The sequence below is a fragment of the Monodelphis domestica genome, chromosome 2 (assembly GCF_027887165.1).
Source record: "Monodelphis domestica isolate mMonDom1 chromosome 2, mMonDom1.pri, whole genome shotgun sequence".
Taxonomy (NCBI): Eukaryota; Metazoa; Chordata; class Mammalia; order Didelphimorphia; family Didelphidae; genus Monodelphis; species Monodelphis domestica.
In genome coordinates, this window is record NC_077228.1 from 291,613,923 (window position 1) to 291,640,609 (window position 26,687).

The following is a 26,687-nucleotide window of genomic DNA, read 5'->3' on the forward strand; positions in this document are numbered from 1 at the left end:
TACAAAAGGTAAAAAATAGATGTTTAATTAACTAAAGGGGTTTCAACTATTCCTGGGGAAAATCCTAGTACTCAGCAGAAAATTTGATCTATTAAAAAAAATCAAAAATGAGTAACTCAAAAGGTCAAACTACTTTATTTCTGTAGGGGAAAATGTCATCTATGGCTTTGGAAATGGCATCATTGTCTGAGTATTTTAAAGAGTGAGTAAGAAGGAAAGACTTGAAGTTCAATGTCCTGGCAATAGATTGTGTTCATTGCCTAAGGATCAATCTAGCTAAATGTGGAATTGAGAACCAAATGGATTGTAGTGATCAAATTAAATGCTGAGAGGAACATGGAGAAACAGACCTAATATTATATTGTTAGAGTACCAGTGAGTTGTTTTTTTAGAAAACAAGATGGAAATATATGACATGTAAAGCTGTTCATGCTCATTGACCTGGGGGATCCCACTACAAGGATCAAGCTCTAAGAGCATTATTGAGAGGGCAAAAATGTGTGTATGCATGAAAATATTCATGAAAACTTTGTTATGACAAAATAACTGGAAATAACAAATACAATGAATGGGATAAATGGCTAAATATATTGTGATAACTGAATTTAATGGATTGTATTACAGTATTACAAATGGCAAATATTGGAAATATAAAGAAAATAAAGGAAACACATGAAAATATTAGAAAATAAGAATAAACATACTATAATTATATTTTAATATTGTACTAGAAATGCTAAAGATAGCAATTAATGAAGAAAAAGAAATTGAAGGAATTTAAGTAGGCAATAAGGAAACTAAACTATAACTCTATGCAGACAGTATGATAGTATACTTAGAGAATCTGAGAAAATCAATCAAAAAAGTAGTTGAAATAATATCTTTAGCAAAGTTGCAGGATACAAAATAAACTCAATAAATCATCAGCATTTCTATGTATTTCCAACCCAACCCAGCAGCAAGAGTTAGAAAGAGGAATCAGTCTAGACAACATAAAATACTTGGGAATCTATTTGCCAGGACAAATGCAGGAATTTTATGAACACAATTACAAACCACTTTTCACACAAATAAAGTTAGATCTAAACAATTGGAAAAACATTCATTGCCATGTGTAGGCCAAGCTAATATAAAATGATAATCCTAACTAAATTGATTTAATTATTCAGTGCCATACCAATCAAACTACCAAAAGTATTTTTGAACTAAAAAATAATAATAGCAAAATTCATCTGGAAGACCAATAGAACAAGAATATTAAGGGAACTAATAAAAAAAAACGATGGATGGTAGCCTAGTGGTTCAAGATCTTAAACTGTATTATAAAGCTACTCCTCATAAAAAAATCTATTACTGGCTAAGAAATAGAAGGGTGGATCAATGGAATAGATTAGGGGTAAATGATCTCAGCAATCTGTTGTTTGATAAACCCAAATATCCTGGCTTTTGGGAAAAGAACTCACTATTTTACAAATACTACTGGGAAAATTGGAAATCAGTATGGCAAAAATTAGGTTTTTATTTATACCTCACACCCTTTATAGCAAGATAAGGTCAAATTGAGTATATGATTTAAATGTAAAGAGTGATATTATAAGAAGTTAGGGGAGCATAGAATTGTTTATCTGTCAGGTCTATGGAGAAGGGAAGAATTTAAGACCAAACAAGAGATAGAGAACATTATAAGATGAATAATTTTTATTTTAAAAGATTTTAAAATTTAAAATTTTTAATTTAAAAATGAATAAAATAAGATTAATAATTTTGAATCATATAAAAATAATAAAAACCAAATGCAACCCAAGATTAGAAGGGAAACAAACTACCATTCGGTAGTACAATTTGGAATTATGCATAAAGACTATAAAATAATTCATACTCTTTGATCCAGTAATATCACTACTAGGTCTGTATCACAAAGAGATTTTTTTAAATGGGAAAAGGACCTGTTTGTACAAACATATTTATGTTCTTTTTGTGGTAGCAAAGAATTAAAAACTGAAGGTATACCCATGAATTGGGGAAAAGCTGAACAAAAATGATGGTGATGGAATACTGTTGTGTTATAAGGAATGATGAACTGCTTGATTGCTATATGAATTGGAAAGACCTCTATGAACTGATGCATAGTGAAATAAGCAGAACATTATATACAGAGTCTGTAATTTTGTGGAATAATCAAAGTTGAATGACTTTGTTTGCTATTGAAAGCAATGCAGGACAATTCTCAGGGACTTGTGAGAAAGAATGCTATCCACATTCCGAGGAAGAACTGTGTGATCAGAAAGTCAGAAGAAAACATGTGATTTATCACTTGCTTATATGGGTATGTGATTTAGGGTTTTGGTTTTAAAAGATGGCTTTTTTACAAAAATGAATAATATTGAAATGGGTTTGAGTGATTATATATATATATATGTGTGTGTGTGTGTGTGTATATATATACATGTGTGTATGTGTGTGTGTGTATATATATGCATATATATGTATGTATAACCCAGTGGAATTAGTCATCAACTTTGGGAGGGGGAGGGATGAGTGGAGGAATAAATCATGAATCATGTAACTATGAAAAAATTTGAAAATTAAAAAAGAGATTATGGCTTGCTGAAGGCTCAGATGATGATGATTTTTTTACCAATGAGGTATTTTTTTAATTAAGGTATGAACATTGCTTTTTAGACATAATACTAATACACACTTAACAGACTATAGTATAGTGTAAATATAACTTTTTTATGCACTGGGAAACAAAAAAAAAACTCACTTATTACAACATTCACTTTTTTATGGTCACATGAAACCAAACCCACAGTACTTCTGAGTGTGCCTGCATTGATAAAATGTTTTTCATAAGATAAATGAAAAAGAAAAAAAAACATAAATGAGATAGGAGTAATTTTAAAATATATAATTTCTGGTGGCAGCCTGTAGGAAAAACTATAGTATACTTTTGCAAATACAACAAATATAGTGATTTAAGAAAAACAAACAATATAAATTTTCTAAGTTCTTTTCAGATTTAATAAAAGTTCCTCAGTCACTATATTAACTGGCTTAAAGGAACATAGTGTCCATCAGAGAAACTTAGAATATTATGTGCAAATCCAACTAATATTATATTCAAATACTTCTGGAATCACTTGAAAGGTAGCATAGTTTTATCAGCAAAAGCATCATCAGAAAATCTCAGAAACTCCATATGAACTCCAGGATCAAATATAAAATTCTATGTTTATTATGCAAAGTCCTGCATAATCTGATCTCCTCCCATCTTTCCAATCGTCTTATAATTTTATGCCATCTTACCCCTAACAAACTCTGGGATCCAGTGTCTTCCTTGTTGCTCCTGAAACAAGATACTCCATCTCCTGCCTAAGAATTTTTATTGGTTGCCTTTTCCCATGGATGGCATTCTCTCCCTCCTCATCTTCACGACCTTCCCTGTCATGGTCTTTCAAGTCTCTTGTTAAAATCCCACCTTCCACAGGGTTATCTTGATCCCCCTTAATGCTAGTACATTCTCTCTGTTGATTATCTATAATTTATCTTATATGTAGCTTATTTGAACATAATTATTTTCACATTGTCTCCCCATTAGACTGTGAGCTACTTGAGAGAAAAAAAATTTTTACCTTTCTTGTATCCCTAGTGCAAGGTATAGTTTTTGACATACAGTAGACATTTTAAAAATACTTGGGACAGAGAAAGTATTTACTCAATGTTTACTGACTGACTGACTGACTAATGGACCTGAGTTTAAGTTCCATTTCTAATTCTGACACTTATTAGATTTGGTAGTAGGCAATTTCTTTGAATCTGAATATCTTAAACCATAAAATAAGGAAAAAGGGTATTGATACTATCTACCTCACAGGATTATTATGAGGAAAACATTCCATAGTCCTTAAAGTAGTATCTAAATTCAAGTTATCACTTATTATCCTTATTAGCCCTTTCTTTTAAGTAAGAGGAGACAAAAAGCAGCTCTAAATCATTCTATTACTCACTACTCCGCCAACAATGGATAAACAAAATCTACTATACAATACTGTTATTCCAAGTGAAAGGTAGAAAATATTATTTACCTATTTTTTCGATGAGTTCTTGCACTGAATGTTCAAAATTTATGTCTTTTGACTTGAAAAATACATCGATGCCCTCTTCCTCAGTTACAAATGTAATCCGATTACCCAGAGCAAAAACTGTAAATACTGGTCCATACTGAAAATAACATATTTTGTTTTATTTATTTTAGCATAATTTGTGAAAGACAAATTATTATCAGTATATCCACTCTACAAGCATATTTTTAAATGTCCCATAATACTTTAAAAGTTAAAGCAGTTTCATAAAAATAATAATTGTTTAAAATATTTCATTATGAATGTTAAATTGATTGTGCAGATCTTATCAAGTAATCATTTTATTGTAAAATATAAATAACTTTATCAATGTATGTCAGATATTTTAATATTAATTAATTAATAAACTAAATATCTACTAGCCATCATTAAGATATAATTAAAATACATTAATATTAATAATTATATAATAATAATAATATATTAAGATATAATCAACTACAGGTTGCTAAAGAAAGCTGTCCTCTTTTGATTACTCATTTTGAGTATATAAATACATACATTTATAAAATGTTAATTTGTATTATAATTAGTTGTATACATGTACATTATGCATGAAAATATGTGTGCATGAATGCATATATATGCAATAAATATAATGATATTATACATAGTGCGATAATATATGTGTATATATAATCTATATTGTGAATATATATATATATATGTATGTGTATATCATGCATGCACACACATATCATCTATCCAACCTGATTATAATTGCTTTGAGGGTCTGGGAATGTTGCATTCATCTTTATATGCCTAGCTCTCTCCCCATCAGTCAACCAAACAGTAAGAATTTTATATCTGTTTAATATTATCAGGTTGATGGCTCTTTATCTTTAGTCCTCTATTCCTTAATTCTCCTTTGACCACTTCCTTCCTCATCAGTAATGAAATTAACATATAAGGAAAAAAATAGATCATTTTGGGTGCAATGTAGAAGTTGTGACAAATATGAACATGAAATAAGTCTAGGATGAGAAGATGGGTCAAATTGTGCAAACATTTCTAGCGGAGCCACTGAATAAAGGGAGTGTGATATGGACAGTCCTTCAATTTAGGAAAAGAAATTTAGTAACCCTATAGTATCTTCCTCCCAGCCCCAATCCTTTTCAGTTTTTTTTTAATATATTGTCTTCCCTAAATAGGCTGTGAATTCCTTAAGGTTAAGAGCTGTCTTTTGCTTTTCTTTGTATTCCAGATGCTTAGCACAGTTGCCTGGCATAGAGTAAGTATTTAATAAATGTTTACTGACTGGTTGGCCAACTTATCAGAATAGAGAAGGTGATATTATGGGTTCCAGTGGTTTTTTTTAAACCCTTACCTTCCATCTTAGAATCAATATTATGCATTGGTTCCAGGGCAGAAGAGTAGTAAGTGCAAAGCAAAGGGGTTAAGAGATTTGCCCAGGGTCACACAGCTAGGAACTATCTGAGACCAAATTTGAACCCAGGTCCTCCTGTCTCTTTCAATCCACTAAGCCAATCAGTTATCCCCTAATGTGTTCCATTGTTGACAAGCTTAATTTGAGATACTTGCTTTTTGGTACATTTATGATTCCTCTGATGACAGCATCTGGGGAGAGACAATACTATAAGGGTTCCTCCTTACCTCTAAGACCATGTAGTCTTGTGAAAGGGTTTTGGTCACTGGCCACTCTCTTTCTTGTTTTCCTTTTTAGATAAATGAGATTGAAGTCTGAACTTATAAGCATAGCAACATTCTAGAGTATAGCCAGCCAGTGCAACCTCTGTGCAGTGAAGACCACTGAGCCCAATGAAACCTGACTGATCCAACAGAGATGCCACCATTGGGTATAAATTTGGTAGGACAAATGCTATATAGGACACGAGCAAAGTTTGGCCAATTCAAGAGAATAGACCATAGGTAAGAGTATGTCCCCAAAGTGTTGAGGAAAATATTTAAATGTTAGTTCTTGCTTTATCTGTGAGATATCTCTTTGTAAAAACTAAGGGACATTCAGGTAGACATGTCCAATGGGCAGTTATTAATGTAGGACGAGAACTCAGAAAAGAGGTAGTAATAATAATAATATTTATCTTTCACTTTTATAAAGTTACTAATGCTATACTGGTAGATAAGACAGATGTGAACTAGGCAATAGCCTAGTTCAGTTATTGTTCAGTTATTTTTAGTCACATCTGATTGTTCATAATCACGGGGTTTTCTTGGCAAAGATACTACAGTCGTTTTCCATTTCTTTCTCTAGATCATTTTACAAATGAGGAGGCTGAGGAAAACAGGGTGAAATGACTTACCATACAACTGGTAAGTATCATAAGAATTTAAATTTAGGTTTTATGCTAAATATGAGAATTCCAAAGTAATATTGTGGTTGCCAATTTAAAAATATTATAGTTTAAGTCAAAATGACTTTTAGCAGCTTTATTTACAAGAGGTAGAAAGAGTGAAAATGGAAAAATATAGCTAAAGAGACAGAAAGTATTGCCTAGCTACCAATGCCCTGAGTTTAATCCTAATGTCTCCAGATAGTAAATGCAAATCCGAAAGCAAATCTCACCAGAATCCAAAATCCTAATTAGGAAAAAGAAATCCAAAGAGCCAGGAGACTCTGAAGAACCACCAAGAACCTTCAGTGCAAACAAGGCTAAGACCACCAAGAATATCACCAGAACTCACGCTGAAGGGAATGTCCCACCAAAGTACCAACAAGCAGGGAGGGTCTCCTCACCAAAGAGCCAAGGAAGGAATCACTCTACTCACCACTTACCACCACAGGATCCAAGTAAAGACTCTCCTCCTCCAGGCCCATGCAGACCCAGAGACTGCATCCTCAAGCTGGCCTTTTTAAAGCAGTTTTCTCAATGTCACTTCCTGTTGCTTCCTGTAAATCTTGAAATCTCTCAGACTTGTGAATGTTAAAAATTTCCCCATCGGGGAATTCTTAATTGGAACAAATTCCCTACTGAGAAACATTCCCCATTTTGATGTGAGAACTCGCCAGGATCAGAAATGGGAGGACCTCTACTCCAACCGTACTTAAGACTGCTTTAGGGGAGAAAACTCCTTGCTATGGGAGGACCCCTACTCTACTTGTACTTAAGACTGCTTTAGGAGAGAAAACTCCTTGCTAAACAATTAAAGTACTTGGACCCATGCTTATAATAAGGCAAGGAGTTCTTTGAGCCAGGCCTGTTTTTAGAATTGATACAATGGGATGCTAGGTACCTAAAAGGGTTGGGCAAGTTTTCTCTTGATGAGATTAGTTGACTCAGCTGTGTTTTCTCTCATTCAGATTTACTGAGGAGATTGGTCGACATAGCAGGGATTTAGATGGGTAGTCCTTTGGAAAGCATCTACAGTGATTGGTAGATGTAGGGACTTAGGGGAGGTGACATGGGAGAAAAACCCCTACATTAAGAAAAAGCAGAATCTCTTGAGGATATATCCTTTTGGAGGAATTCCTTTTGGAGGATCTCTGATGAGGATCGCTTGGGAAGAATCTCTTGAGAGAGGCTCTGGAGAAGGGAAGCTCTTGGAGGACAATCTCTAAGGAGGTCTCGCTGGAGCTCCTCTAAGGGGACTCTGTCCCTCTGGAGGCTCTGGAGAGAGGCCTTTTGGAACAGTGTCTAGCTGGAAGGCTCTCTGGTGAAGTCAGCTGAGATGGAGCTGGCCTGGTGTCACTAGAATCCTTGTTTAGGCAGACCTTGTGGTGAGCATTAAAAGACTGACTGACTGATTCTCTCTCTTAAGACTCAGGTCTAGGCCATACTGGCTTGAGGCCCTTCATAATTATTCCTTTCCTACTCTTTCTCTCTTTCTCTAATTCCTCATTATATTATTAATTAAAAATCTCTATAAAACCCAGTTGACTTGGGTATTTGAATAATTGGGAATATTTCCCTGGTGACCACCTTATATTTGATTTAAAAACCAAGACACTGTAGTGAAACATATTTTCTGCGGTCAAATTTACTCACCCTCTCTTATATCTATCACAATTTATATCTTCCACCATTTTAACTCACTACAGTTTATGGGCTTCACTATTTTAAATCTCACATCCCCCACTTTATAGGAACCAATCATAGTCTTTCAATTTGCCTAGCGCTGCCCAAGGGGTGGGGGGGGGGGGGAGGCAATGATTTCTGGAGCTGTCATCCACTCTAGCAAGTGACTTGTGAACTCTCATACTTAGAGACTGGTAAGGTACTAAGTAAGGATACTTAAGTTTTTGATTGATTAACCTAAAAGTTGCTGATGGATAGAGAGAATTTGATTCTTTCTTCACAATATCTAAGACAAGTCTTCCTGACTCCAGGTCTAGCATTCTATTCCCTGTATTACCTAGTTGTTCTAATAGTACAATTACATATACACACATAGTCTCAAATACATAGCCTCAAATATAGTTGAATGATTGAACACAAAAAAGTAGTTATTAATGATCCAGTATCAATTTGAAAGGTCTCTAGTAGAGTTCCTTACAAATCTATGTCTAATCCTATGTAATTTATTCATTTTTACATAAACTTTTCTTAATGACTTATTAATAATGTTAACTTGCATTTTATTCTTTTTTATATCATTTACTATAAAATTAAGTAATTTCATATAAACTTTTAGGTAGTATCTTTAACTGGGATGTCATTCCCAAATGTTAAGCAAATGTGATAAGGAGGAAGTTCTATAAGGAAGATAAGGAGTTCCATCAACTTTAAAATGTTAAGTGCACAGTTTGACTGAATCCTGATTCCTGATAAAGATAGCAATCATATATAATTGGTATTTTCTTTCATGTTAATACCAGGATGCTCAGATTTTATCTTTAAGTCTCTTTCCAGAATTATTGATAATAAGATCTGAAAGTCTCTTTCCAGAATATTTACTGGATCAATAAAATGCTTGGACTTTGTATTAGAATTTAGCAACTATTGGCTAACCTGCTATGAACATCTAGTTTTATAGAGCAAACAATCTGTATAAACTGTCAAAATTCTATAAAAACAACTGTATATCCAAAAGATGTCTTTCATCACAGAATGGGTGTGATGGTAGACCACTGACTGTATTTGCCTATAAATAAAGTCAGTTTCAGCTCAGAATTATGACCCAGAGATTTTATTTCTTACTTAGAAAGTGAATTAATGGCATGCTTACCAAATCTGCAAATGATACACAGCTTTAACTGATAATTAAGACTCTAGAAAGCTTAGGATTCAGAAAGATATTAACTGTCTAGAACATGAAGCTGGATTCACATGATGAAATGCAATTTAGATAAATAGTCAATATTATGTATGAATTAAAAGAAAAAACTTTATTAACAGAAGGTGTCAGATAGGTAGCCAGATAGCAATGTGACTGCAAAGTCTATTAACATTTGATGTGGCAGCTAAGAAAGTTACAGTGAACACAGAATCAAAGGATTAAATCTGAAACTTGAAGGGGCCACAGATCTGAGGCTACAATGAAAGGTATAGTATCTAGGACTGGAGTGGAGGAAAGGGGAGTATGAGTTCTGAGTCCATTTTCTGAATGATATTTGTAAATAAGTGTATCATTCTTCCTCTCTCTCAGATTCCTAACCTTAGCACTGTACCACTCTTCTCTTCACTTTCCTCCATCCCACACATCCAAACAATTACTAAAACTTGTAATAGCTACAACATCTCTTAAATCTGACACATTTTACCCTCTTGGACTTTTCTTGGCTTTCTTCTTCAGCTCATTTTACAGATGAGGAACTGAGGGAACCAGGGTTAAATGACTTGCCTCTGATCACAGACTAAGTGTCTGAGACTAGATTTGCATTTACAATTAAGAAATCAGCAAAGCTACAAATCAGGGTTTGAATTATTGTTCGGTTGATTGTCTAGACTTATGAAAGTGATAGAGAAAATGATAATAATGCAGACTAAATGTAAAAGTGTGTTTTGGGGGGCAACTAGATGGCTCAATGAATTGAAAGCCAGGCCTGGAGATGAGTTCAAATGCAGCTTCAGACACTTGCTAGCTGCGTTATTCTGGGCAAGTCACTTAACCCACGTTTTCAATTCTTTTAAAAGTGCAATAAAATTTAAAAATTTAAAAATGCAATAAAAACTAAAATGAAGAAAGTCCCTGACTTCAGGCAAAACATTTACCCAGTTGATATGTAAAAAAATAAGAAGCAGATTGAGCAAAATAATTTGTTTTTCAACCCCACCTTCCCCCCGTCCCAATTACCTTTATTCTTGCTTGCTCTATAAATTCCAGAGGGGCTTCTCCAAACTTGAACCCTGCTCCAATCCAAGGAATCCAGCCACTTATGCAAGGGGGATTTTGCGGGTCCCTTCGCTGATGAAATAAATAAAAGGCTGTGAATCCCAGAATTATGAACAAAGCCGTTAAAAATATCTCCATTTTTCTGTTCAGCCTCTAGTGAGACTGTCGTCGTGGTGTTTGTCTTAACCGTTTTATAGGCGATGGGAAGAGAGTTTGCGCCTCTCAATTTGGGACTGGTACGCAGATCAAGGTCTTCCCTACCTTGGAGACAAACTCAGGATCAAGCCTGTTCTAGAGCCAGGGAGAATAAGATAAGGGGAGAGTAGTGGGAGGAAAGGAGCGTCCTCTGGACCAATCAGAAGGCTGGACTTGAATAGCACGTGAGGAGGCAAGGATAGGGGGCGGGGTTGCGAAGACTACATTTCCCAGAAGTCTCCGCGGGGGCCCTTCGTACGTATTTGTCCACTACGCAGTAACCTCGCTTTGACACTTGTATCCTCCTGCTGGGGGTATCCCGACTGGCTCTCTGGTCAAGCTAGGCAGAGAGGGCAGGCAGAGTGGGTGGGCCGGCAGGCAGACTCCCCATTCCCCGAGAATAGGGCTGAGCTCCGCGGGAGATGGTTCTGAGCAGGCCGCTCACTGGTTGAGATAGGGCTACCCTTGTCGGGGAAGGAAGGGAGGGTTTAAGCTTGTCCTGTTGCTGAATGTCCGGTCAGGTGGACGAAGAGAGAGTTTTGAACCTCGCTCAGAGATGGCCCAAAACGAGCGTATTCCTACTGTCCTCCTCCGCATCTATCGTGGCCGAGATAGGTACCCAACTCCCCGCCCCCTGGGCCTCACCTAGCGCAGGGAGGGAGGAGACCGCCGGGGAGAACGGGAGGAGAGGTAGAAGGTTCTGGCCTGAAAAAGCACAGCCAGTCCTGAACGTAGAGGAGAAGGATACGGGGCTTAATTAAAAGGTATCTACACCACCTGGTGCATTACCATTTCTCTTTCATGGTGAGGTAGAAAGAGCTCTGGCTTTGAGGCCAGAAAAGGTTTGAGTTCAAATCCTAGCTCAGCCACTTATGTATTGCATGGGTATGACCCTAGAGCTAGTCAATTAAACTCCCTATGCTTCAGTGTTCTTGTCTGTATTATGAAGACGTTGGACTATGTTACTTGGAAGGGCCCTTCCGGGTTGTCTAGGGATAGTGGCTTTCTAATTGGAAGACTAGGAATCAGAAAGTTTAAATTCCAGGGGCTTACTATGAAAAGAACTGAATTAGAGGTCTTAAGTTCAGAAACTGCCTCTACTATATACCACAGTGTCATTTTGGGCAAGTCGCTTAACCTCTAATCTTCATTTGCCTTAGTAAAACTGAGGGTGTTGTTGGTGAACTAGATGACTTTTGAGGTCTTTTTCAGTTCTAATTAATATGAAGTGGTGACAGAAAAAAAAAAAAGAGCCCTAAGGTCGGAACAAAATTTGGCTTCTTCTGGTGCTCCTGCTGGTGCCAGTGAGCATAGGCAAGTCGATTTCCTTTAAAGAAAACTGAATTTGGAGGGGGGACTTGAGTTTAAATTCCAGGACTTCCACATATTTGATGTGACCCTGGACAAGTTACTTAGCCTCCTGAGGTCACTTACCTTACCTGTAAAATGAGAGAGTTGGAAAAGATAGATAAATCTGTGCTCCTATGATCTTGGGATCAGACTTGATTTTTAAGTTTCCTTTCTTTTCTAAAAGCTTGATATTTCCATTTATCCATTTTGGAAAGGATGCCTTTTAAATAGATTCATTTGAAATAGTTTTTGCAATAAACTATAAACATCTTAGTGTGAATTCATTATACTTAGAATAGTTCAAATGATCCTAAATTGAGGTGAGAAAGGTAGAAGTGATAAAGACATTTTGAGATTGTTTAAAGACTGGTTCTTAGAGGGTAAAAATAGACTTGACTAAAATAGAGGCCAGAAAGGCCACCATATATTGTCTTTCCAAGAGGTTTTCTGGACCCACAGATAGACCCACAGGGCTCATGAACTGTGTGATGAGCTTGAAGTGAATCTGCTAGATGATCTACGTTTTATTTCTGTTTTTTAAGCCATTTTTTTTGTGTGTGTTAGTCTCTTTGACAGTCTAGTCATGATGATCTTGTTAAGTTCTTTGTTGGTCCCAGCCATCTTATCTTTTAGCTTCCCCATTGTCTTGATGTTCACATATGGCACATAATCATTTGCTGCCTTTAGCAACTTAATCATGGAAGCATTTCTGACTATGCCAACCCATGATATCTCTATTGCTTCTTACACACATTTCTCCTAACAGTTATTTATTACATGGGAGTGTATGGGGTGTTCAAGGAGGGACTAACACTTCTAATATGTTGTTCTGATATGTTGTTGAGCCTTTTTTTTTAGGGTTGCTCATTCACCTTTGATCTCTACCTATCTCCCCAACTCTCACCTCTGGTTCCAAGAAGCTGTAGCATGCACAACAGCCATACTGTGATAAAATGATCTTGGCAGGCAGGCTAAATTAGTGAAATGGGGAGAGGATATCTACCCCACGCATGTGAAAACTCCCCCTGGCAATGGCAGATGAGGACATTTTGTTCTAAAGTCCATGAAAGCAGCTGAAATAGGCACTGTGAAGCCCCTCGGTCAGACATTGGAGGTGCCAAGGTCATCCACTGCATCCCAGGCCATTGCCAATCATCCTTACTTTTGTCTTGCCACTGGCCTTGAATGTTTCTGGAAGAGAGAGCATCGAGGTTGACAACTTTGTGCAACTCTGCCTCACTTAAATCTAATTTGCAAATAAGTCAAGACATCACCTTGTGTTATTATTGGTACTCTTCTAAATGAGATGCAAACAACAATTTATTATATGCTGGATTTTTCTTTTATTACCCTGAGCTTTGTGACTAACTCTTAGAAAATGTTGATGGCATAAAAAAAGACTTTTTCAGAGAATTACTTACATTGAATTTGGAGTCAACAGAACTTGAGCTTTAAAATGAAAAATAGAGACATAGAATTTGAGAGACTTCTCCAGAACTGAAGAACAGATTCAATGTTATTAGAAACCACAGGAACCTAAAAGCCTACTTATTCCTTTTCTTCTGAAACCATATCTTCTTTGCTTCTGGAAAGCCTAAAAATAAACCTGCCTTACCAGCCTTTACTTTGGCATTTTGGGTGAGCTGAAACCCTCCTTATGAATCTTTCTTCAGGCACCAATATGTGTAAATTTTAACTGTTGAAAATTCCTATTGGTATCCCCAACCAAATTTAATGCTTTTGTATAACTGTAGAGAATTTTTCTCATATGAATTGAAGTGTAGAAGTGCCCCTAAAATAGAATGCAAAGTCTGACTTAAACAACATTAAGCCCTGACAGGAGTTGAGTCCTTGAACTTTTCCTCATGACCATTCAGGAAGGACCAGGTATACCCAAGGTACTTCTGGTAGAGCAGTTTGTACCTCCTTACCTATATACTCCATGAAAGAGTCCTTTCCGTGATTCCGGGATCTTTGTATTCTTTGATTGTCAGAGTTTGCTCTTAGTTGCCAGTGATGAGCTAAATGTTCTGTTGAAGCAGATAGGAGAATTTACTTGGCAGTATAGAGTTTTAGTTACGTCATAGAAAACTGGAAAACTTGTGTTCCTAGTCCTGATTCTAATACTTTAAATATTAGACTTGACTTAGTTGACTTACATTTTTTTCCATTTTGGAAAAAATATATATTTTTGTATAGATGTATTTTAATCTGACATCACTATAGAAGTGTTTATTTCCATGTGACTACTTAATTGGATAGTATTGTAATTCTATATTTTTATATCTCTAAATTAAGTTAAAACAAATATATGAAGCCACAGCTAAGTGAAAAATGTAGATGAAGACTAAGATTAACAATTTCAGACCAGACTGAAAGAAAAAAAAATGGAAGAGTAGAAAGTCATGTGAAATGATGAAAATGTTTGTAAAGAGAGATCCAAGATGAGGTCGAGGGAACCTTGGCCCTTAATTTGGTTTTATTTAAGCTCCAATGTTATTGTTTTGATCACTACTGCTGTAGCACCAAATAAGTGCTTTGGTTATCCCGTTTATCAATTAGATAATTAGTTAATAAAGATAGTAGATAAATAATACTCTGGAAACCCAACATCCTAATAACCTACAGTGTGTAAATTCATTCCTCAAAATGTTCAGAGGATCTCCACCATTCCTTTCCCTCTCCTCTTTCTCCCTCTCCATTCTCTCCCTCTCTCTCTCTCTCTCTCTCTCTCTCTCTCTCTCTCTCTCTCTCTCTCTCTCTCTCTCTCTCTCACTTGTTCTCTTCAGATATCGATGGAAAGAATATAAAAAAGAATAAAAGTATAACAAAAGCAGAACTCTAGAACACCTCTGTCAATGTGTAGAACAAAGAAAAAGAACCAAGAAAAAAAGACAAAGAACAATTTGTCTTAAATAGAAAGAGAAACAAAATCATGCATTGTCAGGAAAGCTAAGGGACAAGAGTTCTAAGAGATCGTAGGTAGTTATTAATAATTGAAGAAGATGAGGATCCAAAAAATGTTAGGTTATGCTCATTGTTTTACATTATTAATAAAGTAACAGATTCAATTATTTTTTGGGCAGGCTTTGCCTCATTAAAACTGCTCATCCATCTCACAGATGCATAGGTGGGTTGAAGGGACAACCAAACTGAATAAATACAAAATTGTCATCAAGACTTAGAAAACAACTCAGTCTTGTCCTACTAGCACAAGGTTTGTAGAATAATTTTCATGAAGGAAGAAGACTGTAATCTCAATAGCATATCTCCCAAAGCATAATGTCAGAAAATAATGGTAATTATTTCATGAATCTTGTTTCAATTTGTGGACATTATCATCTTCTTTATCAAGGATAAATATTTATTGAGTAGCCATTTTATGTAAGGAGGGCATCATGCTAAGTCTCAGATGCTGAGTTAAGAACATAGGGTCATCTAAATGTAATTAAGAAATTGCTCTTCTTTGTTCAAGATAACCATTATTAATATTTATCATTAGAATCCTATCACCTCCTTCTCTGGACAATGGTAGAAATAGTCCAATCAATTTCTTTTCTTTTTAACCCTTTCCCCCACCTCCTTAATTCCACCACCCTTATCTTTGTGTTTTGTTACTAAATGTTACCATTTCTAAGATTATAATTTCTTCGTTACACTTAGATTAATAAAATTTGGGAAATGCCCTTATCTCCTTGAAGGAGAATTGGGGCATATTTTAGTCTAATTAGCAATATTTACAAGCTTTGTTAGCATTGCTTACTTCTGTAGCTGATTAATTTCGTCCATTTAATGTTAGGTTATTATTTTAGCTACAGTTTCAAAGGCTGATATTTTCTGACTGCCTCCAGATTCTGGGAATGTCTCCAATTTTTGGATTACTACTTTTTATGCAGCAGCCGACCACAGATAGGACCTTGCTATGCAAATGATGATCCCAGAAGACACCTTGGAATCCATCCTTATAAGAAAAATTTTTTTAATTGCAGAATTCAGTGTAGGTACTCCAAATATGTCAGGACTGATTTGCATGTAATCAAAACTTATTCTTTAATTAGCTGGCATGCTGATCTAGTTGTTGCATAGTCATTTTTCAATCATGTCCAACTTTTCGTGACCACATTTAGGCTTTTCTTGGCAAAAATATTAGAGTGCTTTGCCACTTCCTTTTCCAGCTCATTTTATAGATGAGGAAACTGAGGCGAACAGGTTTAAGTGACTTGCCCAGGATCACACAACTAGTACATGTAAATATTAAGGTCAGATTTGAACTCAGAAAGATGAGTCTTCCTGACTCCTAGCCCAGAACTCTATCTACTTTGCCATCTAGGTGCCCCCACAGTGAACTAGTATGAACATTCAAATCACATAAGCTTAGCTTTTCTACCTTTATATTTCAGAATGTTGTGGGTGTTTTTTTTTCTTTTGTTTTTCATTAGCAACCTTTCCTCTTGATGTCACAAAAACTCGACTCCAGATGCAAGGAGAAGCTGCATTTTCCCGTTTTTTAAGAGTTGCTACCCCTTATCGAGGCATGTTAGATACAACCTTTGGCATCATACGGGAGGAAGGCTTTCTAAAGCTTTGGCAAGGAATAATACCTGCAGTATATAGACAGATAGGTATGTGAAAGCAGATAGGTTTATTTGTATTTGGTGATCAAAACATAAATATATACATTAATTCAAATAATATTTATTAATCTATTGAGTAATCATCTAGAACCATGTTGGTGAACCTATGACATACATGCTTGAGGAGGCTGCTCCCCTCCCCTTCTCCATGGGACCCTGAGGACATTTCTCACATGACCTGCCCCTCTTCCCAGCAGCCCAGTGGGAGCACTTCCTCCCTCCACTGTCTGGAGTAAGGGGGAGGCTCACATGCTGTATGAAGGTACAGTTTGGGCACTCAATCTCTAAAAGGTTCACCATCACTGATCTAGACTATTGTTGGCATATATTCTCCTTTATCAGTCAAAAATCGCAATTGATGAGTAAAGTTTAAGGGTTGTGTATCTTTCCAACATGCTTTGAGAAAATTCTAAGGAATTATCTCAGACCGGAGAGCTTACACTACATGTTAAAAATCAAGAACTGTGTTTATCTACCTAAAAGGGAAGACAAATCAAAGGTATCTTGGAGATACAAATTAGTAGCATATGTCTTTTAAGGACTTCAGAATGACATAAAATTGCTACAAATTCTAGAAGTCCAAATAATTGTAAAATTGTTACAAAGAGTCTTCATAGCTGTAATAGAAATAGTTATAAAACCTATTATTTTTCATTGCTATATTGTTTTTAGCCCTTACCTTCTGTCTTTGAATCAATAATATGTATTGGTTCCAAGACAGAAGAATGGTAAGGGCTAGGCAGTCAGGGTTAAATGACTTGCCTAGGGTTACACAGCTAGGAAGTGTCCAAGGGAAGAGTTGAACTCAGGACCTCTCATATCTGGGCCTGGCTCTCAATCCACTGAGCCACCTAGCTGCCCTTCAGAAGCAGAACATATACCTAAGTCTTTCTGGCTTTGAGAACAACTAGTCCCTAAATCATGATATTATTGTTATATTCTAGTAATTTGTTATATAATCAATAATCTTATGATCACATACTATACTTAAGTTAGTGACCTAGTTATTTCAGCTACAGTATTAAAACTTTTTAGTTTCTAATGATTTAAAAGTTTGAGTCTCAAAAATTCTGCTTGAACAGGAATTTATCCTGATTCTTGCTAGTCACATAATTGTTCTCTGATGCTTTCCTTTTGAATAGTAATTTTGTCTATTGGTGTGATTCATAAATATACTTTTTTAATTTAAAAAAATTTGAATAAACAATTGACATTTTGGCTCGTGGTTGGTAATATTTTTCTTTATTTCATAAATTACCAAATCAAATAATTTCTGGGTTTTACTTTTCTCTGAAAACAAATTTGCACTTATATCAAAGTTTCAGATTCCCCCAAATTTTTCTCTTAACAACCACATATCTACCAAATAAGTAGATGATAGTACTAGTTCTATTATCCACATTTCACAGATGAGGAAACAAGGTTCAGTGATATAACCACAGAAATGTATTAATTTTAAAGTTGGGATTCAAACCCAGGGCCTTTGGACCAGGAATCCAAGATTCTTTCCATTGACCTGCCTCTTTTAAATGAAAATAATTTTAACAAATTATTAATTATTATGATTCACTGAACTTACACTATGTCAGGAAAAGAATATCTGGTACTTCTTTCAAGAAATAGAATAATATTATGGCCAAGTATACTACCCTTAGGCCCTGTTGTTGTGTACTCTTGGTCTTTTTAGGAATATGATGGGATTCACTCTATTCCCTGCAACACTGAGTAAAATCAAGTGTTAAAAGTGCTAGATAACAAGTAATTAGTTTTCAAAGCACTTTACAAATACTATTTCATTTCATTCTCACAAACAACCCTGTGAGCTAGGTGATATCATTCTCATCCCCTTTTAACAGATGAGGGATCTGTGGTTGAGAGGTTAAATGAGTTGTCTAAAGAAACTCAGCTAGAAAGAAACTAAGGCAGGTCAAGTTTGTCTTCCTGCCTCCAAGTCCAATAATATCGACTTCACCACTGAGATACTCAAAAGAAAAAAAAAGTTGCTGATCATAGAGTTGTCATTCTGTCATTTCAGAAGAAAAAAATCTATCTATCTATCTATCTATCTATCTATCTATCAGGAAGTAGATAAAGCACCTTTCCTCTGTGACTAATGAAGATATTTTTTTCTGCTACAAAGAGGTACACCAAGCAGAAAGATATCTCAATCAGGACAATACAATGTCTCCAAAGCATTTAATTAGATAATATCTGCAAGCATAAGAATGAATAATTTTTGATAACTTGCTAAATTTTGTTCACTTCTCTATGCCTCTTTATAATTTTATTGTGTTGATTTAATTTAATCTCTTTAGTCTTGACTTCATATAAGTGATATACTATGATGTGTTAATTTACTAATTTATCCAATGTACTTGCTTATTAGGTTTTTTAGATCTAAGAGGCTAAATATATGAATTAATAGCATACAGTACAAGTAATTGAATTAATTATCTCTGATGGACTTTTTCATAGTGTATACTGGGTTCAGAATGGTCGTCTATGAATATTACCGTGACGGTATTTTAGAAAAATCAGAATACAGAAGATTTTCCCTTTTGTAAGTATGGAACATACTTGTTACTGTAAAACTTTTAACATTTGTTTATCCATTAGATTCATATAAAATGGTGCCTTTTCAATAAAAGTATTTAATGATGCAAGTTTAAAATGAGTGATTTTGAGGGGATGGGGGAGGGGTATGTCCCAACCTGCGATACATTAGTGTAGAAATCTGCTATTAAGGAAATTACCTCCTTAATTTACATCTGCAATTGATATAGTCAGGGAGTTGTCTAGGACACTGAAAATGTAAATGACTTGTCCATAGTTACAGCTAGTATGTTTTAGGGAGAAGACTAGAATCCAGAAGTTCTTATCTTTAGAATTCTCATCCTTAGTCTCTATCCACCATGCCACTAAAGATTTTGGTGGGAACAATTAATTAAAATATGCAAAATAAAATAAGTGTTTATCTTTTCAATATATATATATATGCATATATATACATATATATACACACATGCACATATGATGCTAATATAAAAAAGTATCTTGCAAAGCTACTTTCTCCACTGTCTTCTTTCTTTGCTCCATGAACCAAACAAACTAGTTAGTAGATTAAAGAACATTAAAAAGGTTTGGGGGGGCAGCTGGGTAGCTCAGTGGATTGAGAGCTAGGCCTAGAGACTGGAGGTCCTAGGTTTAAATCTGGCCTCAGACACTTCCCAGCTGTGTGACCCTGGGCAAGTCACTTGACTCCCATTGCCTAGCCCTTACCACTCTTCTGCCTTGGAGCCAATACACAGTATTGATTCTAAGATGGAAGGTAAGGGTTTAAAAAAAAAAAAAGGTTTGGGAAGGAGATTTGGGTAGGGGGGAGAGAAGAACCATTCTAATGCCAGGATCTCAAACTCTTGAACACAGCTTAAAATATAAAATTAAATGCTCGGAATTTGTTATAAGGAGATTTTTATTTGTTAGAAGTCTATAAAGACTATAGCCAAAAACAACAAAGAAGTCAAGCACAGACTATTTGTTTAAGTTAGATATATAGTCCAAAAGGCCAACATCATGTAATTAGAATATGTAAAAATCATTCCTCAAGGGATTTCATAGTTACAAATCATTTTCTCTGTTATTAGAATTGCAACATAGTACAATACTTTTAAATAACCTCACCCATTGGAATTGGCAAAATGGAAAAATGGACAGGGAAATACTGCTTTCTTCTTATGTGTACAGTAATATCTGTAATTCTTCCATTAACTGTAATGTTCTGAAAAAATTTTAATCTTTTTAACCCTTTGTGGAAAATGTCTCAAAAACAGATTTCTTTCTAGCCTTACTAATCTTAGTCCTTCAATAAACTTTGAGCAATGTAGTCAATCCATTACACCTCATTTCCATTTCTTCCCATAAAATTGCCACAGGGAACCCATCCAACATGCCAAGTAAGTACAAGCATAGCACAATGGCTGATCATCCTTTACCTCTTACTCTCCCTATGTGACCAGTCCACCCTTTTTTCCTATCACTTTTCTGATGAGATCCTTTATGCCACTGTTCAATTTCTTGTTGGTAACATGTTGCAGCTTTCTCATGTTTAACATATACTTCCCCATTGCCATTTGGATGACCTCCAACATTAATTCTTGAGAAACTGTGGTTTTCCATCACTCATAGATATAGAAGAAAACTAAAAGAATATTGCCATTAAAAAGACAGGCCTTTATTTCAGAGAGAAGCTTAGAATCATTGAAAAGACAGTTTAACAACTTAAATGCAGTCTACTGTCTTCCACCTATTCAAGTCTGGATTCAGTTTATTGTCCATCTATAACATTGTTCCAAAGTATATACAATTTTATTAATTATGCAACCAACTTACATATGACAGTCTAGGCAAGAGGCATTCTTTGTTCACTTGGTTTTTCCTATGTGGATAGCTAGAGCTATTGTGGATCTCGTTTAGGAGGCTCTGCATTGTTCCAGGGCTTGATGCAATTAGCACATAAACAGGATCATCTGGAGAACCTTACCATCTATAAGGGATTCCTCTTCCACTTGGATTCTGTTATGTTCATCCTCCATTACAGTGGTGAACACCTTTGGTGAGTACGTTTCTCCCTGTCTATGCCTTACTTGATATTAATAATCAGGATTATTGAACAAAGATATTCTGTTGTGTCAATTAAAGAGCTTATATGATTTTTGCCTTGTTGGAGGAAGCAATTTTAAGGTAGCATTTGTTGTACCAAATTGGATACTTTTTATAGACTACGCACAATTTGTTAATATTTCTATTCTCTATACCTTTCAGCCAAATTTGAGATTATGAAGAGGTGGTCTATTATATAATAACCTTTGTGAAGGTTCTTACTCCCTCCTCATTTTTAGTAAGAATGTCCTCTGTTCTCTTGACTTCATTCTTTATTTGTTTAGCAATAACATGGGTGTTTTTTCTTCCATTCATTCTGTATATATCCATAGAGTAAGTTCATGCTAGGAGCAACATAACTTTAGGAGCATTGAGTAGATTGTCAAGAAATATGAGAAAGGAAGATGTTGAATTATTGGAGGAAAATATGCATGTTTTTGCTAATGAAAAAGGTAATTTAAAAGATACCAAAAAATTTCTGGATCATAAGACCAAAAAGATGGAAGACTAGATATTTTCTCTGATCCCCACAACACCTCAGACCTTTCCAAAAAATAAATAATGCACCAAATATTAAGGAACTTCAGCCATGTCTTTGGTTGAGCAAACCCAGAATTCAGAAGAATGTAGGAAACCCTGCCATGAACTGACAGCTACCTTGAGTTCACTCAGCACCCCTTTCTCTATCATACAACAAGGTTGTAGTTTATGACCCAGGAACCTGATGCAGGGCCTTGCAACAAAACTCAACAACCTTACCCTTAGGCTTTCATCAAAATCCAACCTCATATCCCAACTCTCTCCCTTTTCAGTGCCATGAAGATCCTGGCTTCAAGCTGTGAAAGTTTGTTCAGGCTGTGGCAATCAGTTAGCAATGTGGTTAGAAGTTCACTGGTCACAACAGATAGCCAATGTGGTAGTTTATACTGCAAAAGATCTCTGCAAGACAGTGAAAGAACAGAAGGAAAAGGGAAAGATACATGTTTGGGCTTGAAACAGAACTCAATCCAATACCTTCTTCCTCCTCCCAGAACTTCAGAGACTCAAAATTACAGAATCAACTCCATAACATCAGTACAGTGTCTCTCTAAACTGCTGACCGTTTGCCAAGAACTGAGGTAGAACACTTCCAGAGCTTGCATCCCATTTGGCACAGTCTTCAGGAACCACAGAGTCACTTCCAAACCTAGATGAGGCATTAACATAAGAATTTTGTGGAACACTTAATTCAGAATCTTGCAGTGCTTCAGGATTATTATTCTGAACTTTGAATATCAGGAAAGAGAGAAAATGGTTTATTGGAAAAAACATCTCTAAAGTCTAAAATTTTAGGATTGAGTCACTGCCTCTTTTAAATTGTGTTAGTGATGTATGCTCTTCTTTCCTAGTAAAGGCATCCGAGGGTTCTTGAACACCATCATGTGAGATTGGAAAGGAAAGGAAGATAGGCCAGTCCAAGCAACATGAAGGCAATAGGCCACAGGGTATGTTCATCTGGGCCATAACTTATAAAGCAGAAAGAGTGCTAATATGAGCCAAGACTGAATAGAGAGTATTCCACTGGACGGTGGAGAATCTTCTTTAAATGCCAAAGATTGTTCAAGCAGCACTAAGCAGCATGGATTGAAGAGGGGAAAGAGTGGAGATGAGGAGACTTATGGGAAAGCTACTACTGTAGTACAGCTGGGCAGTGGTGAGATTGTCATGCAAGGAATTCCAAGCAGCTTCTGTAATTCTCTTCAGTTGATCTGGAAACATCACTTGTTCAGTAGTCATTGGTATGGTGTATAAAATCTTTATCTAGAATAAAAATTCTGATTACCAAAAGCCTTTCTGACTTTCAGGATCTAAGTTAGAAGAAGCACCTATTTAGTTGTGTTCTAATTGACTGGCATCACCCACCTAGCTTAGCAAGCCCAAAGTTAGGCTTTTGCTACATCCTGTGAGATCATATCCAATGGATCACAAAGCTGAAAGGGGCCTTAATGAAGTAGTCTTTAAGCTACCTTATCTTCTGCCATCTTACAAATGAGGAAATTGAGACTGAGAGAAGCTATTTGCCATAAGAAATGATAAGCAAGATAATTTCAGAAAAATTTAGAAATATCTTCAGGAACTGGTACAGAGCAAAATAAGCAGAACCAAGAGAATATTGTACAGAGTAACAGCAATATTGTATGATGATCAACTGTGAAGATTTGGCTACACTCAGCAATGTGATGATCTGGGACAATACTGAAAAGGGAATGCTATCCATTTGCAGAAAAAGATCTGTTGGAGTTGGATGGATGTGGATTAAAGCATACTTTCACATCAATTAGTTATGGTTTTATCTGGGGATTTTCATTTTGTATGAGTGTACTCTTACAACAATAACCAATATAGAAATTTGTTTTGCATGATAATAAAAATAAAAATTTAAAAACAGTCATTCTTTGAGAAAAAAATACTATGTTTTAACAATAAACTCATAGATTGATTTTACTTTATATCAATGACATGTTCCTCAAAAGTTGCATGTAAATTAAATCCTAAATTCCCAGACTTTAAGAAAATATTTTGAAAATACTTTATATTCATTTTTGATTGATCATAGATAAGTAATGGAACCTTTTCCCCGACCGTCCTTTAAAGTCAAATAGGATCACAGGGAGTATAGATTTGGAATTATAAAGGACTTACCTTCTCATTTAGAGATAAAGAAACTAAAGCACAGAGAAGACAGATGACTTGCTTTCATCACTTAAAGGAACCCCTGGGAAAGGGTTTCAGAAAATAATTTGTGATTTCTTTCCAATAGTTTTTTTAAAACAAATTTTTGGATTGTTAATTAGAAATGAATGATTTTTAGTGGGTCTAAGATAATCTATGAACATTGACATGGCCATTAAAAATGATAGTAATCTGTTTTCCTAATGAATGGTGTCACAAGACCACATTCAATCTTCAAGTAAGCAGCTATGGCTGATTCTAGAAAGTAAACATGCTAGTACCCAGTTTGGAAAGCTGTATTCATACAAAGCTTATTATGAAGAACTAGTAACCAAACATTTTTTAAACCTTTGATTAGAAAGGAAAAGGAAAACACCTTAGCCTTCCCCTTTTCATCTCTAAATATCTTATTGTGAATTTCATAATAAACATGTTACATTTGACAGTCAAGTTTCAACTAACTTTCTCTCTAACAAGTGATTATAAAATCAGGTTTAGTTTATATTAGAATTTTGTAAAAAAAAAAAAGGAAAGAAAGCAAAAAGTACAAATTATTTTAAATGTTATATATTTAAAATTTTCCTAATGTCCACTTATTCTAAGTAAGCAATAAAACAAAGTTTTGAAACTATAGTCTCTAACTCCCAGCAACTGATGTTGACATTATTTTGACCCTTAAGCCCTAAGCTCCCTCATAAACTTTGCATCTCTTAGAAGCATTATTGCCATTTTTGAGACCTAGTTTCTGGTCCTTTCTCTAACAGCTGAAATGGCCAGCTTCCAAAATAGTTCTCTGAACTCTCAGTGCCTGGGGAAAGGATGACTAATAAATCAAAATATTATAAGAAGACTCTCATGGACCTTACCTGCAGTGGCACCATTGGATTGGCACACTGCTTTAAGGCTGGGTTTTTATTAGGCAGGTGATTTCCTTTCAATAGAAAAGCCAACAGGCAATGAAGGAAGTGAAGCATCTCAAATCACCCACAAACAAATTCTCAGGGGCAATTCTAGAGTATTTAGAACTTGGATATTGTGCCCTCCACCCAGATTTAGCAACTAATTGAAAAGCGATTCTTGTTTTCATGTTCATTTTCATCATTGTGTGTGTTGTGACCTTTTTTTTTTGATAAACCTGTGACTTTCAATGAGAATTAGCATAAAGATAATGAGGCCACTAGTGAAGTTCCTGAATTTGGGGGTCAAATTTTTTCTCTTTCTCTCTTTTTTGTTTCCTAGGGTAATTGCAACAGAAGTAATTATCAAACTAATAATTATTATCAGTAATTATTAAAATTAATGATATTAAGTTGTGATAAAATTATTCCATGATTAATATTATCTACTTGTATAATATATAATGATAACAATATTAATTATTAAATCTCCCAGAAAATTGGTGTTAGATAAAACTAGTGATCTTAAACTGAGTAAAAACACAAACTCCCTACCAATCCTATTAGGTTTACCTAATGAAGACTTAATTTCTTTCCCTCATTATAAAACCAAAATATATGTATAAAGGCATTGAGTTAGGGTTATCCTTCCCTCCTTGCTTTCCCTTATTTTCTTCTTCCTTTCCTATGCCCATCCTCCTGTCCCTCCTTGCTTTCTCCCTCCCTTTTTCCCTTTGCCTCCTGCTTTTCATTCTTCTTTCTTTCTTCACTTTTTCCTTTATTCCTTCTCTCCATTCCTTTCCCCCCCCCCATCATTCTTCTTTTTCCTCTTTTTGGGTTTTCATAATACTAATGCTATTTGCACAACATTGGTCTGAGTACTTGGAGAGTTCCATTAAAGCATAATCCATTTTGGAGTCAGGTTCTTAAGCCCCCAGTGTGGACACCACTCTGGGCTTCCTCCCAAATCACTTGCACAGTTCAGCTACTCCCTTTCTGTCAGTTTTATTGTGGGTGATATTTTCATGATCACATGAAGTCCAAGGTGGACAGCTGTCTCTGGCAAGGTGCAGCACAGAATCAGTAATAAGATGTTTGAACAAGTCAGAGCCTGTACTCTGGGCAGTAGTGATGAAAACAATTTCATCCTGGTTCTATCGTTGGTAACAAACACTTTCCCTGAAGAGGGATGACTGGTAGCCTTGAAAATGATAGCATCAAAAGAGATTTAATTTTCCTCGATATTCATTCCCTGACTTGAGATCTGGTATTTGTAGAATGTGTATCTTGATCTTTTACATTTGAAAGAGAGAAAATAGTTTTATAATAAGAAGAGGAAGAAGGAGTTGGAAATCTTGGTTTTGTTCTATGGAAAGCCACTATCTTGCTTTTCCTTGGGCTTCAGTTTTGTGTTAAGTAGAGATAAGAATACTGACTTAGGTTCCATCTTGTGGAAAGATCAGTGATGCCAGGGAGAGGGATCTTTCCCCTCTCTCTGGATAGAGAAGGTCTCAGTGAAAACAATAAAGGTTTGAGCATGTATGACAGTTTTTCCTTTGTAATTTGCACATCATTTTATTGGAATAGTTTACCATCTTTATGATGTAGGGAAGCAGGTAACATTACTCTGCTTTTAATTGACAGAGATTCACAATAAGCTGAATTTCCTAAATTCCTGGTCTGTCAGCCGAACAGTAAAGTGCCTACTATGGGCCAGGCACTTTGCTAAGGGGTGGGGATACAAAAAAAAAAGGCAAAAGACAGTTCCTATTCTCGAGAAGCTCAAGATCTCATGGGGGAGGTAAAAAAACAAATATATACAAACAAGCTATAGACAAGATAAG

The 26,687-nt window shown here is 35.5% G+C and overlaps 2 protein-coding genes and 1 long non-coding RNA gene across 6 annotated transcripts in view; 2 read left to right on the top strand and 1 right to left on the bottom strand.

Annotated features, from left to right (window-relative positions):
- Positions 1-10,706, bottom strand: part of LOC100014394 (24-hydroxycholesterol 7-alpha-hydroxylase) — a 97,192-nt gene extending 86,486 nt beyond the window's left edge. The window contains exons 1-2 of one of the 2 annotated variants that reach the window (XM_007484020.3): positions 10,359-10,706; positions 4,089-4,224 (exon numbers count right to left, since the gene is read on the bottom strand). In XM_007484020.3, coding sequence (XP_007484082.2) covers positions 4,089-4,224; positions 10,359-10,535 — 313 coding nt within the window. In that variant the 5' untranslated portion in view covers positions 10,536-10,706. The remainder of the gene's footprint in view (positions 1-4,088; positions 4,225-10,358) is intronic. The other variant, XM_007484021.2, reaches the window with a different exon arrangement.
- Positions 10,707-10,853: 147 nt separating this feature from the next.
- The window catches only part of SLC25A27 (solute carrier family 25 member 27), a 69,377-nt gene continuing 53,543 nt past the window's right edge, over positions 10,854-26,687 (top strand). For all 3 annotated transcript variants that reach the window (XM_056818363.1, XM_007484011.3, XM_001368705.4), the window contains exons 1-3: positions 10,854-11,207; positions 16,382-16,564; positions 19,052-19,136. In XM_056818363.1, coding sequence (XP_056674341.1) covers positions 11,102-11,207; positions 16,382-16,564; positions 19,052-19,136 — 374 coding nt within the window. In that variant the 5' untranslated portion in view covers positions 10,854-11,101. The remainder of the gene's footprint in view (positions 11,208-16,381; positions 16,565-19,051; positions 19,137-26,687) is intronic.
- On the top strand, positions 21,053-23,721 carry LOC130457384 (uncharacterized). Its single transcript, XR_008916559.1, has 2 exons — positions 21,053-21,188; positions 22,624-23,721. It is a non-coding gene; the product is annotated as an uncharacterized LOC130457384 (long non-coding RNA).